A 16,125-nucleotide genomic window follows, 5' to 3' on the forward strand; every position below is an offset into this window, starting at 1 on the left:
GATGGCCAAAATATTGGAGCTTCAGCTTCAACATCAGTCCTTCCAATGAATATTCAGGATTGACTTCCTTTAGGATTGACTGGTTTGATCTCCTTTGCAGTCCATGGGACTCTCAAGAGTCTTTTCCAACTCCACAGTTCAAAAGCATTAATTCTTCAGTACTCAATCTTCTTTATGGTCCAATTCTCACATGTATACATGACTACTAGAAAAACCATAGCTTTAACTATACAGACCTTTGTTGGCAAAGTAATGTCTCAAAGTAATGCTGTCTAAGTTTGTCATAGCTTTTCTTCCAAGGAGCAAGGGTCTTTTAACTTCATGGCTGCAGTCACCATCTGCAGTGATTTCGGAGCCCCTGCAAATAAAGTCTCTCACTGTTTCCACTGCTTCCCCATCTGTGTGTCATGAAGTGATGGGGCTGGATGCCCTGATCTTAGTTTTTTGAATGTTGAGTTTTAAGCCAACTTTTTCACTCTCTTCTTTCACCTTCATCAAGAGTTCGTCTTCGCTTTCTTCCATAAAGGTGGTGTCATCTGCATATCTGAAGTTATTGATATTTCTCCCAGCAATCTTGATTCCAGCTTGTGCTTCATCCAAGCCCAGCATTTCTCATGATGTACTCTGCATATAAGTTAAATAAGCAGGGTGACAGTATACAGCCTTGTCATACTCCTTTCCCAATTTTGAACCAGTCTGTTGTTTCATGTCCAGTTCTAACTGTTGCTTACTGACCTGCATACAGGTTTCTCAGGAGGCAGGTAAGGTGGTTTGATAATACCATCTCTTTAAGAATTTCCCAGTTTGTTGTGATCCACACAGTCAAAGAAAGGCTTTAGCATAGTCAATGAACCAGAAGTAGATGCTTTCCTGGAATTCTCTTGCCTTTTCTATGATCCAGTGGATCTTGGCAGTTTGATCTCTGGTTCCTCTGCCTTTTCTAAATCCAGCTTGACCATCTGGAAGTTCTCAATTCACATATTGTTGAAGCCTTCCTTGGAGAATTTTGAGCGTTACTTAGCTAGTGTGTGAGATGAGTGCAGTTGTGCAATAGTTTGAACATTCTTTGGCATTGCCCTTCTTTGGGATTGGAATGAAAACTTACCTTTCCCAGTCCTGTGGCCACTGCTAAGTTTTCCAAATTTGCTGGCATATTGAGTGCAGCACTTTCACAGCATCATCTTTTAGGATTTGAAATAGCTCAGCTGGAATTCCATCTCCTCTACTAGTTTTTTTCATAGTGATGTTTCCTAAGGCCTACTTGACTTCGCATTCCAGGATGTCTGGCTCTAGGTGAGTGATCACACTATTCTAATTATCTCGGTCATGAAGATCTTTTTTGTATATTCCTTCTGTGTATTCTTGCTGCCTATTCTTAATATCTTCTGCTTCTGTTAGGTCCATATCATTTCTGTCCTTTATTGTGCCCATCTTTGCATGAAATGTTCACTTGGTATTCCTAATTTTCTTGAAGAGATCTCTAGTCTTTTCCAATCTATTGTTTTCTTCTATTTCTTTGCATTGTTCACTTAGGAAGCCTTTCTTTGCTTACTGTTCTTTGGAACTCTACATTCAGATGGGTATATCTTTCCTTTTCTCTTTTACTTTTCACTTCTCTTCTTTTCACAGCTATTTGTAAGGCCTTCCCAGACAACCATTTTGCGTTTTTGCATTCTTTTTCTTGGGGATGGTTTTGATCACTGTCTTAACACTGTCTATACAGTGTTAAAATACCTCTGTCCATATTTCTTCAGGCACTCTATCAGATCTGATTCTTTGAATCTATTTGTCACTTCCACTGTATAATCATATAGATACAAAAAGAAAAAACCCAAAGCAACAAAAATGGTTTTTTTCTCGTGATGAGAAATTTTAGGACCTACTCTCTTAGCAACTTTGGAATATACCATACAGCAGTGCTAAGTATAGTCATCATGGTATACATACATCCCCAGGACTCATCTGTCTTTTAACTGGAAATTTGTACCTTTTGACCACTACCATCTTATTCTACAGCCCACCCCCAGCTCCTGCCTCTGGTAAAACCACAAATCTGATCCTTCTCTATGACTGGAATGATTTGTAATATTGTTTTAGATTGCACTTACAAGATCATATATTATTTGTCTTTCTCTGACTTATTTCACTTACTGTAATGCCCTCACGGTCCATCCAGACAATAAAGCAGTGTTTTAAATCATATAAACCCATGTTTGTGACATCTGTCCATTATTCTCTGAAACTGAGAACAATTTTATTAGTCTTCTCTCTCCAAGTGAGATGGGAACAATCTATACTTGGTAGTCAGGGGCTACTCTGGGAAATACCCAGGACCCGAAACAGTGCCTTGTATTAATATATTCCTAAAGTGTGCTTTTTAAAAAAAATGGGAGTGTAACTGTTTCATGTTGTTAGTTTCAGCTGTATGACAGTGTGATCAGCTGTATGTATACACCTGTCCCCTCCCTCTGGCCCCGCCTTCCCACCCCTCCCTCGTTTCCAGTTTTTTCTGCTTTATAAACAGTGCTGTGCAGAGCATCCTTGAGCCTTTCTCCAGACACCTGTGCTGCTGTTTCTGTAGGAGAGGTTCCTTAGGGATGCACAAACCAAATTTCAGTCACTGTTGCTAAAGTGTTCTAGATCTTTCAAATTTCAGTTCCACTGATGATGTCTGAAAGTTTTCATTTCCTAATGTTTCATACTCAGCTATCATTTAATATTATGGGTCTTTAAAATTTTTGCTAGCCTTGTAGAAAATTGCGTTTTGTTTTCAAAAAACTATTTATTTATTTGGTTGCACTGGGTCTTGGTTGCGGCACGTGGCATCGTCAGTGTTCATTGAGGCCTGCGAGATCTTTAGCTGTGGCCTGTGAACTCTTGCTGCAATGGATGGGATCCGGTTCCCTCACCAGGGATTGAACCTGAGCCCCCTGTGTTGGGAGTACTGGCATCTTAGCCACTGTACCACGAGGGAGGTCCCAGAAAGTAGCATTTCATCCTAACCTCAATCTGCGCACCCATTAGTGAGGTTGCATGCCCTTTTGTGAGTTTATTGGCTAATTGTCTGCTTTCTTGTATCATCTCTTCATATCCTTTGCTGAGTTTTGTATTGGCTTCTAGGATTCTGTGTAAATTGGTTGCACTGGTCTTTAGCTTTTATAACTGTGTTTTCTGGATAGGATTCTGAGGGCCTCTAGCTAGCATGACAGGATGACAAAAATATACACGCAAATTCACAGCGTGTCTTGGGTTTTGAGAAATGGGAATTTACGAGACCTTCATTTTACACTTAAGAGTTCTTACAGTACTTCTCATCATTCTGCAGAGGCTTTTTGAAGAACATGGCTGCTGGTAATACGCGGTAAAATTATAAATGGCGTTTTGGTCTCCATCTGAGCACAGGTACTGGGATGGTAGAGCATCTGTGCTTGTTCCTGTGCCATCCTGTGGGCAGAGGGCACTGAAGCTGTGAAGTCAGCTGAGTCAGTGAGCCGAGACGTCCCACGAGATGCAAAAGACATGCTCTGAAGAGCCTGGCTGGTCCTCAGTGATCAGTGGTGGGGCCCGTGTTGATTGCTTTAGTTTTCAGTCTATTCCCAAGACGTCAAATGGTCTTTTTTTTTTTTTTCTTTTAAAATTTTGACTTGTTAATATGGTCATGTGGTTCAAAATTCAGAATGTATAAAAAGTAGCATGTAGTAAAAACGCTTGCTTCTTAATCTGGGTGCTGCCCCTGTCTCCTACCCCCACAGGTAACCAGCGTTGCTAGTTTCTTCTGTAGCCTATAGATTTATCTACTAGTTTTTGTCTTTTGAATAATAGTATTTTAAGCGAAAATATCAGAATAAAAATTGTACGACTTCTGTAATTAAAATGATGATAGCTGAGCTATACATTTCAAAGTTGCTAACATGGGGACTTTCCAGTGGTTAAGACACCATGCTTCCACTGCAGGGGTCATGGGTTAAATCCTTGGTCATGGAACTAAGATTCCACATGACACATGACCCAAGAAAAGGAAAAAAAAAATTTTTAATTATTAAAATGTTAAATTTGATAAAGTATATTTAGCTACAGTGAAAAAAAGAAACCTGAATTTTTAAAATGTCAAAATTACATATTCATGTAGGCAAGGACTACAGGGTAATAAGCGAAAACTTTTACATGTCTGGTCGGAACGATGACACTGTTAGTTTTTTCATTTTTTGTGTTATAATATTGCTTATTTGCTGCTTAATAATTTTGCAAAGCAAGCCAGGGGAGAGGGCCGGGTTGGCTTTGGCCTTCCTCCCTGGGGTGCCACCGGCCCTTACAGGCCTCTCTCCTTCCTGGCAGAGAGAACACATGATGAGCTGCTACTGGGAGCAGCCCCGGCCCGTGGCCCCACGCCACGACCCCAGCAGGCCCTACGCAGAGCAGTACCGCATAGACGCCCAGCAGTTTGCACGCCTGTTCCAGCTTGTCTCGCCATGGACCTGCGGGGCCCACACGGAAATCCTCGCGGAAAGGACTTTCAGGCTTCTGGATGAGAACATGGATCACCTTATCGAATTCAAAGCCTTTGTGAGCTGCCTCGGTATGACTCTGGGTCTTTTCCACATTGAGTTCGTACGGGATGTGAGTCTGTGAACACAAGAGAAAGGGATAGTGAAGCAGGCGTGTCCACTCAATGAAGCAGATCTGTGACTCACCCGATGAGATTTTGGGACTTTAAAAAGCCCTCTGCAGGCTCCTCTGGTGACCGCTTTTAAGCTTCCTAAGGGTCACGGTGGGGAGGGGAGCCCAGGTGCTCAACATCAAAGGTCACTGACCATGTGCTTCTGGGCACCCAGGGTGTGGTGGTGGGTTGTTAGGAGACACCTTCCTAACTCATTTTTTAAAAAACAATTTTTAATTGAAGTGTATTTGATTTATAATATTGTATAAATTTCAGATATACAGCACAGAGATTCAGTTGTACAAGTCATATATGTATGTGTGTGTATATTTTTTTCAGAGTCTTTGCCCTTATAGATTATTACCCAATATTGATTATATTTCCTTGTGGTATACAATAGGTCCTTGCTGGTTGTTTATTTGACACATAGTGGTGTGTATGTTAATCCTAGCCTCCTCATTTGTCCCTCCCACTACCCACGTTCCTAACTCCTGCAGCTAAAATTAAAATCTTTCTGCAGCTGTGAGGCCAGACAGGATTCCCAGGGTCATCTTGCAGCTCTTCTCACGTTTTCTTTTCACACACACTGTGTCTGGAGAGGTGGGAGGTGAAGCGTCAGGTCAGCAAACCCTGGCCTCACTGCATTCTCTCTACACAGACTTTGTGTCCTGACACCTGTATTTGAACCATTTGCCTCTGCTCAGTCTCTCTCTCTCCCCTTTAATTTTGCAGATATTATGTATAATGGAGAAATGAATGAGAAAATTAAACTGTTATATCGGCTTCATATCCCTCCAGGTAAGAAATTCTAAGTAGAAAATTAGGCTCTGTTGTGCCTTGACCTGGATCAACTTTGAGCATGACCTTGAGGTTCTTCTCTTTTTAAACATATTTAAACGAGGCAATAGACATTTCTAGTTTGGAGTGGCTGATGACAGGTTTGATGTACCGTGTTGTGTGGCCTGTGGCAGGGGTTCCCAAACCCAGGGGTGCATCAGAATCATCTGGGCAGCCTGTTGTAACACAGGATGCCTGGCCTACCCATTCTGATTCACTAGGTCTGAGGACCACACTTCGAGAACCAACAGCCTGTGGGATGTGGGGGAAAACAAACCCTGGTTGCCTCAATAGATGGTTATTGTAGCTTACTGTTTTGTTTTGTTTTGCATTGTGGTAAAACTGGCATATAATATTGTATTTAGTTTCAGGTGTAAAACGTAATAGTTGGTCTTTGTATACACTACAAAGTGATCACCACAGTAAATCTCGTTACGATTTGTCACCATAAAATTGACCTCCTTCACCTGTTTTGCCTACCTCTCAAACGCTTTCTCCTCTGATAACCGTCTGACCTCTGTATCAAGGAGTTTTATTTGTTTGTTTCATTTTTTAGATGGCACATATGATAGAAATTGTATAATACTTGTCTTTCTCTGACTTATTTGGCTTAGCATAATGCCCTCAAGGTCCATCTATATTGTTGCAGATGGTAAGGTTTTCTTCCTTTTTCTGGCTGAGTAGTGTTCTACTGTGTGTATGTGTGCATGTGTGCGACTTTACTGAATTCATATATACCAGGAGTGTTTTGGTGGAACCTTTAAGGTTTTCTGCATATGGTATCATGTCATCTGCTTCCCTTGTGGCTCAGCTGGTGAAGAATCCGCCTGCAATGCGGGAGACCTGGGTTTGATCCCTGGGTTGGGAAGATCCCCTGGAGAAGGGAAAGGCTACCCACTCCAGTATTCTGGCCTGGAGAATTCCATGGACTGTGTAGTCTATGGGGTCGCAAAGAGTTGGACACGACTGAGCGGCTTTCACTTTCACTTAAGATTTTCTACGTATGGTGCCATGTCATCTACAGATAGTGACAGTTTCACTTCCTTCCCAACTGGATGCCTTTCGTTTCTTGTTCCTGCCTAGTTGTCTGACAAGCACTTCCAGTACTATGTGGGCAATAAAAGTGGGCAAAAGTAGGCATCATTGTTTCATTCCTGATCTTAGAGGAAATGGCTTATAGCTTTTCACCATTGAGTATGATGTTAGCTGTACTTGTCATATGGCCTTTATTACATTGAGATACAGTTCCAAAATCACTGCAGGTGGTGACTGTAGCCATGAAATGAAAAGACACTTGCTCCTTGGAAGGAAAGTTATGACTAACCTAGACAGCATATTAAAAAGCAGAGGCATTACTTTGCCAACAAAGGTCCGTCTAGTCAAAGCTATGGCTTTTCCATTAGTCATGTATGGATGTGAGAGTTGGACTATAAAGAAAGCTGAGCACCAAAGAATTGATGCTTTTGAACTGTGTTGTTGGAGAAGACATCTGAGAGTCCCTTGGACAGCAAGGAGATCAAACCAGTCCATCTTAAAGGAAATCAGTCCTGAATATTCACTGGAAGGACTGATGCTGAAGCTGAAACTCCAATACTTTGGCCACCTGATGCGAAGAGCTGACTCATTGGAAAAGACTCTGATGCTGAAGGTGGGAGGAGAAAGGGATGACAGAGGATGAGATGGTTGAATGGCATCACCAACTCAATGGACATGAGTTTGAGTAAGCTCCGGGAGTTGGTGATGGACAGGGAAGCCTGGCGTGCCGCAGTCCACGGAGTTGCAAAGAGTTGAACACGGCTGAGCAATTGAACTGAACATTTCCTAAATAACCCTTTAAGAATTTTTATCATAAATGTGTACTGAATTTTGTCATGCTTTTTCTGCATCTGTTGAGACAATCATACAATTTTTATCCTTGATTTTGTTAATGTGGTGGATTGGATCATGTTGATTTGTGGATGTTGATACATCCTTACGTTCCTGTAATAAATCCCACTTGATCATGGTATGTAATCCTTTTAATATATGTTTGAATCAGATATGCTCATACTTAGGGGTTTTTACATCTATTTTCATCAGGGATATGGGCCTATAATTTTTTTTTAATGATATCCTTGTTTGGTTTTGATATGGGGGTAATTCAGGCCTTTTCAAATGACTTTTGAACCATTCTCTCTTCAGTTTTTTTCGAGTTTGAGAAGTTTAGTTATTAAATCTTGAATGTTGGTAGAATTCACTAGTGAAACCATCTGGTCCTGGGATTTTGTTTGTTGTTGTTAAGTCACTCAGTCATGTCCGATTCTTTGTGACCCCATGGACTGTAGTGTGCCAGGCTTCCCTGTCCTTCATTATCTCCTGGAGTTTGCTCAAACTCATGTCTATCGAGTCAGTGGTGCCACCCAACCATTTCATCCTCTGTCGCCCCCTTCTCCTGCCTTCAATCTTTCCCAGCATCAGGGTCTTTTCCAATGAGTTGGCTCTTCCCAGCAGGTGGCCAAAGTATTGGAGCTTTAGCATCAACTGCTGACTCAATGTTCTTTTCTTCTTAAATTATTTCAATGGAGGATAATTTCTTTACAAGATTGTGAAGGGTTTTGCCATACTTCATGTACTATTGATCTGTTGAGGTCTTCTGTTCATGATTCAGTCTTGGAGGACTCTGTTTCTAGGAGTTTATCCTCTTCCTCTAGGTTATTCATTTTGTTGTGTAATTGTTCACATGAGTTTCTCACGACCTTTTGTCTGTGATGTCAGATGTAACTTCTCTTTCATTTCTGACTTTGAGCTCTCTTTTTCTTGGTAAGACTAGGTAAAGGTTTGTCAATTTTGTTGATCTTTTCTAAGAAACAGGTCTTACTTTTATTGACTTTTTCTAGTGCCTTTTTAATCTCTATTTCATTTATTGCTGTTCAGTTCAGTCCAGTTGCTCAGTTGTGTCCGACTCTTTGCGACCCCATGAATCGCAGCACTCCAGGCCTCCTCGTCCATCACTAACTGGAGTTCACGCAAACTCGCGACCATCGAGTCTGTGATGCCATCCAGCCATCTCATCCTCTGTCGTCCCCTTCTCCTCCTGCCCCCAATCCCTCCCAGCATCAGAGTCTTTTCTAATGAGTCAACTCTTTGCATGAGGTGGCCAAAGTACTGGAGTTTCAGCTTCAGCATCATTCCCTCCAAAGAACACTCAGGGCTGATGTCCTTCAGAATGGACTGGCTGGATCTCCTTGCATATTTCCATTAGAACTGCTTTTGCTATATCCTGTAGAATTTGAAATGTTATATTTCCATTTTCATTTGTCTCAAGGTATTTTTAAAATTTTCTCCTTGATTTCTTTCTTGACCTACTGGTTTTTTAACCTCCACATAATTTGTGGTTTTTCCAGTTTGTTTGTTTGGTAATTCTAGTTTCATACTAATGGGGTTGGAAAAAATGCTTGGTATGATTTCAGTCTTCTTAAATTTATTGAAACTTGTTTTCTTGGAGAATGTTCCTTGTGTATGTGAGAATATGTATTCTGCTACTTTGGGATGGAATGTGTTGTATATACGTGTGGTTTAAGGCTGATGCTTCATTACTGATTTTCTGTCTCGATGTTCTATCCATCAATGTGAGTGAGGTCTTAAAGTCCCTGACTAGTGTGCTGTATTGCTGTCGATTTCTCCCTTTAGGTCTGTTAATATCTGCCTTATTTATTTCGGTGTGCCTCTCCTGGGTGCACCAGTGCTTACACGTTATATCTTCTTGTCGGATTGACCCCTTTCCAGCTTTTGTTTTAGTCTGTTTTTTGCAGGGACTGTCTTTTGCATTCCATCACTTTCAGCTTGTGGCCTACTGTCTGAGTGAGCCTTTTGTAGGCAGCATATGGATGAGTCTTGTTTTTTTCATGCATTCAGTCACTCTGTTTTTTAATTGGAGAATTTAGTCTGTTTACATTTAAAGTAATTACTGATAGACATGTACTTAGGGCTATCTTGTTAATTGCTTGTTGTAGTTCTTTTCCTTTTTCCTCTCTTCCCTTGTGGTTTGATGACCTGTGGTGTTACATTTAGATGTCTGTCTCATCTTTTGTGTAGGTTTTTGCTGTGTGGTTATCACAAGTTTCACTATATGACAGCCTATAGATATAGATATAGATATAGATAGATATTTATACATAGATATATACAGATCTATACCAATCAGTTTTAAGTTGATAGCAATTTAAGTTTACACATATTCTAAGAATTATGTATTTTTACTCCCTCTTCCTACATTTTACTTTAGATGTGAAGTTTTACATATTTTATTTTTTTATGTCCTTTGGCCTATTATGCTTTACTTAATTGTACTACTTTTGTCTTTTAACCATTTTACTAACTTTGGAGGTGGTTGAGCAATCTTTATAGTGCTTTTATCAGTCAGATTTTGACTCTGCTATGTTTTCTTGTTGCTAGTTAGGGCTTTTTCTTTTTAGCTTAAAGAAGTCCATTTAACCTTTCTTATAAGGCTGGTTCAATGGTGGTAAAGGCCTTTATCTGTTGTTTTGAAATGGTTTATCTCCCCTTCAGTTCTGAATAATAACCTCGGTGGGTGGAATACTCTTGGTTGTGTTTTTTCCTTTTAGCACTTGGAAAGCATTGTGCCACTCCCTCTGGCCTGCAGTTTCTGCTGAAAAATCAGCTCACAGTCTTATCGGGGTTCCACTGTACATAACATTGTTTAACAGATAGAAGAGAAATATTCCGGATGATCTGATACCACATCAGGTGGTATAGGGATGAATAGTATTCTAGAAGATTACTAAACCTGGAGTTTTCATTGCAAAAAATTGATCTATATGTAGGTATTGGTCATTTTACCCAGCTAGTTGCACTAATTGCACTTCCAGAAGACAACTTCCTGGAAGAACATTAGATCCATTAGGAAGAAGCATCAAAACCAGCTAATGAGAATGATGTATTGGATCGGTAAATGAAGACAAATGAATGAGGCATCGGAAGCTTCCTGTAAGAGAGCCTGTTGAGAGTGGAGCTGAGAGCGCTGGCTTTGTTGCCCCTGGGAGCTCCGGGATGCAGGGAATACATCGTCAGACTTGCGGCGCAGCTCCCAGAGGTGTCCCTGCGGCTCTGCATCCATGTGAAGGGATGTTTTCAAGATGTTGACTTAAGTGAAACTGGAGCTGCTTCAGGCTTTGTGTTCAGCTTTGGGTGAGGAAGTAGAGATTTCTTCCTGAGGTTGTTTACATGCAAGAGTGCATTTGCTATCCAAAAGAAGAGTTTTTTCAGGAGCTGAGTTGGGTGGCTCAGTGGTAAATCCTGCCAATGCAGGAGAAATGGGTTCGATCCCTGATCCAGGAGGATCCTCATGCCTCAGAGCAACTAAGCCCCTGTGCCACAACTCTCGAGCCCGGGAACTGTGAACACCGATCCCACACGCCACAGCTACTGAAGGCCGTGCACCTGCAGCCTGTGCTCTGCAATGAGCGAAGCCTCCACAGTGAGAAGCCCGTGTGCGGCCGAGTACCTCACCACAACCAGAGAAAAGCCTGTGCAGCAGCGAGGACCCAGCACAGCCAAAAACAAGTGTCTTTAAAAAGCTGAGTTAAAAAGGAAAATGTTACAGATGATTCCAACTATTATTCCAACTATCTTTATTAAAGATAGTTTTATTTTGCTGCGCTGCACATCGTGCCAGCTCTTAGTTCCCCGACTGGGGATCAAACCTGTACCCCTCTGCAGTGGAGGCACAGAGTCCTAACCCCTGGACCAGGGAAGTCTCAAAGGTCGTTATTTTAAAAAGGACTTAAAATGTTGAAAACCTGAGTGAACTTCGTTGAGAATTGGAAGAGCACATGAAACCATGAATGTGCACGGACAAAGTATGGATTCAAAGCAGAAACTCATCTTAGAAAAATATGAGGTTATAAACGCTCCATTAATGATGTTTCGTCAGTATTATAATTTGAATCCTCAAGCATATAGACTAAAACAGCAATATCTATATAAATGAGAAGTTTATATCAATATCTATATAAATTTTTAAATACTTGATATGAAAAAATGTTGGCTGGATTGAAAATTCACTCATATTATGGGACTTCCCTGATCAAGGAACTGGATTCTGTGTGTTGCAACTAAGAGCAAAGATCCTGCACGCTGCACCTAAGACCCAGGGCAGCCAAATAAATAAATACTGAAAACAGAAAACCAAAATTCAGCCATATTATCAAAAAAACTCAGATTTGTTAGTAAGGGAGAATCATCATATGCTTGAAATAAAACAAAAACATTTGAACCATTCAAATTCTCAGTACTGGCAAGAAAGCAGTTTCCATCAAGTACAGCAAAATGCCGTTTGCTTCTACCTTCTTGTCCATATAGTTTCTCAGTGATGGTGATAGTCCATTTGAAGAGGTTATTAGTTTAAAATCCTAATCAGGAATTGCATGGAGACATTTCAATATAATATTAGTATGGAAACTAATATTAAAAAGTCCTAAGCATGCTAAGATTTCAGTACCATTTGACCCATTTTGTTACTCGGCAAAAGGTATTTTGTTCCATTGCCCTTGATTAAAGAATGCACCTTGGAAGTTCAAGTTCATTGACAGAATGGCTCCACTTTCGAAGTCTGTGCAGTACAACTGAAAATACACTAGATCTTTGCAAGGCGGCTATGCTCCCTGCTCTACCACCAACACTGACATACACTAAATCTTTGCATGACATTGTCTGCTTTGTCCAGAGTACCTGCAGATAAGACCCATAAGTACTGATATGAATATATATGGGAAGCCCATGTAGTTCAGTGGTAAAGAATCCACCTGCCAGTGCAGGAGATACAGGAGACCTGGGTTCAGTCTCTGGATCAGGACGATTCCCTGGAGAAGGAAATGGCAACCTACTCCAGTATTCTTGGTTGAAAAATCCCATGGACAGAGAAGCCTGGGGGCTACTGTCCACAGGGTCACAAAGAGTTGGACACGACTTTAGTGCCTGAACAACAATGACTACTGATATAAAACCATAGATTTCATGGAATATTCACTGAGGACGACAACCTTAGTAGTAGTATGGAATAGGAAATCGTGTTTGAAATTACTATCAAGATACATGGCATGTGACAACTACTCTTTGTCTGAGAAAAAAGTTGTGGCACCCAGGTCACGTCCACCATATTGGTTCTTCACTTTTTGGTCAGCCTTTTCTTCTGGTTACACTAAGAAACAGTACTGAAGATAAAATCTATAATCTCCTGCCCTTGAGAGTGTGCTGATACGTCAGAATACCTGTTGGAACCCAAGGGACTGAAGGATCATTACATCACTCTAAGGACCAGATTATTAATGGGCATGACCCAGTTGGCATACATGAAGAAGGCTTATCAGTTAACACGGAAATATGTGAACTAAATGATAACTCCAGTCATGAAAGATATGAGCTTCCCCCAGACACTGGAGATAGTCTGAAGACTCAGGTTCTGAAAATGGATGCTGTACTATGGAAACTTGCAAGGTCAGCTTCTCACAGGATACATAAGTGATAGTTTACATCTGATAACTTGGGCAGTACTAATGCCAGCTGCATCAGAATCGATACCAGGCTCATTCAACTTGGTGACAGACAGCTGAGGCTAGATGTAAGTCTGGTCTTTGGATTGGGATCCTGAGTTGAAAATATCACTTGAAGGTTTTGAAAAATAAGAATAGTGTAGAATATAAACCTCCTAAGGAACCTTTTGTGTAAATAAAAGATTGCATTGAACATCTTATAATTTTATTTTTATTTCTTATTTATTACTGGCTGTGCTGAGTGTCATTGTTTTTGCTTGGGCTTTCTCTGGTTGTGGCAAGCAGGGGCTACTCTGTACTGCGGTGTCGCGGCTTCCATCTCAGCGGCTTCTCTTGTTGCAGAGCACTCAGGCTCTAGAGCACAGGCTCAGTAGTTGAGGCTCACGGGCTTAGTTGCTCCTCAGCACTTGGGGTCTTCCCAGATCAGGGATCGAGCTCGTGTCTCCTTCATTGGCAGGCAGAATCTTTACCACTGAGCCACCAGGGAAGCTCCTCCACTGAACTTTTTAAAAGAGAAAAGCTAGTTGCTTAAGACCCCTGATATTATGCAAACTGTCAAGGAGCCACTAAGATTGGATTTGTGGTCCCAGTGAATGTTCAGTATGTGTCACAGCTCAGGAGGTTTTCTGGATTATATATCTGGGACACAAGTTGGAGAGTCTGGTTGATCTTCCTATCCCACTGATGACTTGGGTATACTGGAATTCCTAATTGATCCAAATGCAAGTCTGTGCTGTTAGAAGTTGATTGCTGTTTCTAGCCACCATGTAGAGGTAGAGGGAGGTACTGTTTGGCTTTCTCAAGAAGAAAATATGATGGAAAGTGGTATTATAATTTAACTTTTTTTTTTTTTTTGTATTGGTTGTTGTTCAGTTGCTCGGTTGTGTCCAGCTCTTTACGACTCCGTGGACTGCAGCACGCCAGGCTTCCCTGTCCTTCACTATCTCTTGCAGTTTCCTCAAACTCATGTCTGTTGAGTCAGTGATGCCATCCAAGCATCTCATCCTCTGTTGCCCCCTTTTCCTCCTGCCCTTAGTCTTTCCCACCATCAGCATCTTTTCAGTGACTTAACTCTTTGCATCAGATGGTCAAAGTATTGGAGCTTCAGCATCAGTCAGTGAATATTCAGGGTTGATTTCCTTTAGGTTGACTGGTTTGATCTCCTTGCTATCTGAGGGACTCTCAAGAGTCTTCTCTAGCACCACAGTTCAAAACATTAATTCTCTGGCCCTCAGCTTTCTTTATGGTCCAACTCTCACATCCATACATGACTAATGGAAAAACTAGCTGTGACTACACGGACCTTCGTCAGCAAATGATGTCTCTGCCTTTTAATACACTGTCTAGGTTTGTCATAGCTTTCCTTCCAAGGAGTGTCGTTTAATTTCATGGCTGCAGTCACTCTCCGCAGTGATTTGGGAGCCCAAGAAAATAAAGTCTCTCACTGTTTCCATCGTTTCCCCATCTATTTGCCATGAAGTGATGGGACCGGATGCCATGATCTTCGTTTTCTGAATGTTGAGTTTTAAGCCAGCTTTTTCACACTCCTCTTTCACCTTCATCAAGAGGCTCTTTAGTTCTTGTTTTCTTTCTGCCATTAGGGTCATCTGCATATCTGTGGTTATTGATATTTCTCCCCCAGCAATCTTGATTCCAGCTTGTGCTTCATCCAGCCTGGCATTTCGCATGATGTACTCTGCATATAAGTTAAATAAACAAGGTGGTAATAGACAGCCTTGACATATTCCTTCTCCAGTTTTGAATCAGTCTGTTGTTCCTGTCCGGGTCTAACTGTTGCTTCTTGCCTGCATACAGGTTTCTCAGGAGGCAGGTAACATGGTCTGGTATTCCCATCTCTAAGAATTTTCCACAGTTTGTTGTGATCTACACAGTCAAAGACTTTAGTGTAGTCAGTGAAGCAGAAATAGATGTTTTTCTGGAACTCTCTTACTTTTTCTATGATGCAGTGGATGTTGGCAATGTTGGCATTTCCTCTGCCTTTTCTAAATCCAGCTTTTACATATGGAAGTTCTCAGTTCACATACAGTTGTAGCTTCACTTGAAGAATTTTGAGCATGACTTTGCTAGCGTGTGAGATGAGTGCAATTATGTAGTAGTTTGAACATTGTTTGGCAACACCCTTCTTTGGGATTGGAATGAAAACTTACCTTTTCTAGTCCTGTGGCCACTACTAAGTTTACCAAATGCTGGCATATTGAGTGCAGCACTTTCACAGCATCACCTTTTAGGATTTGAAATAGCTATTTCAAATAGCTCAGGAATTCCATCTCCTCCACTAGCTTTGTTCATACTGATGCTTCCTAAGGCCCACTTGACTTCCCACTCCAGGATGTCTGGCTCCAGGTGAGTGACCACACCGTTGTGGTTATCTGGGTCATTAAGACCTTTTCTGACAGTTCTTCTGTGTATTCTTGCCACCTCTTAATCTTTTCTTCTTCTTCTTTTAGGTTCTTGCCATTTCTGTCCTTTATTGTGCCCACCTTTGCATGAAATGTTCCCTTGGTATCTCTAGTTTTCTTGAAGCGATCTCTAGCCTTTCCCATTCTACTGTTTTTTGTATTTCTTTGCACTGTTCACTGAGGCTTCATCTCTCCGTGCTGTTCTTTGGAACTCTGCACTCAGGTGGGTGTCTTTCCCTTTCTCCTTTGTATTGGAGTATAGCCGGGTCACAGTGTTGTGAGTTTCAGGTGGCCAGCAAAGGAACTCAGCCATACATATACATGTATCCACTCTCCCCTAAACTCCTTTCCCATCTAGGCTGCCACATGACATTGAGCGGAGCTCCTGCTGTGCTATACAGTAGGCCCTTGTTGGCTATCTATTTTAAATATAGCAGTGTGTGCATGTCCATCCCAAGCTCATTACCCCTTCCCCCCAGCAACCTTAAGTTCATTTGGAAAATGGTATTACTCTGATGACTGTAGTGGCAAGTGCACCTGAAGGCCAAACAGTGTTGAAAGCAGTCTGTGTCCTCTTCTGCCAGAGATAAGCAGCTTTCAGTGGAACTGGTGTTTTTCCCCCACAAGCATCCCATTCAGAAAGTGATGAGATAGTAGTGGT

The 16,125-nt window shown here is 41.4% G+C and overlaps 1 protein-coding gene across 2 annotated transcripts in view; it reads left to right on the forward strand.

Moving 5' to 3' along the window:
- TBC1D8 (TBC1 domain family member 8) overlaps nt 1-16,125 on the forward strand; it is a 137,997-nt gene that overhangs the window by 114,968 nt on the left and 6,904 nt on the right. For both annotated transcript variants that reach the window (XM_069583818.1, XM_069583820.1), the window contains exons 16-17: nt 4,336-4,576; nt 5,390-5,455. In XM_069583818.1, the coding sequence (XP_069439919.1) occupies nt 4,336-4,576; nt 5,390-5,455 (307 nt within the window). The remainder of the gene's footprint in view (nt 1-4,335; nt 4,577-5,389; nt 5,456-16,125) is intronic.

The sequence above is a fragment of the Ovis canadensis genome, chromosome 3 (genome assembly GCF_042477335.2).
Source record: "Ovis canadensis isolate MfBH-ARS-UI-01 breed Bighorn chromosome 3, ARS-UI_OviCan_v2, whole genome shotgun sequence".
Classification (NCBI taxonomy): Eukaryota; Metazoa; Chordata; class Mammalia; order Artiodactyla; family Bovidae; genus Ovis; species Ovis canadensis.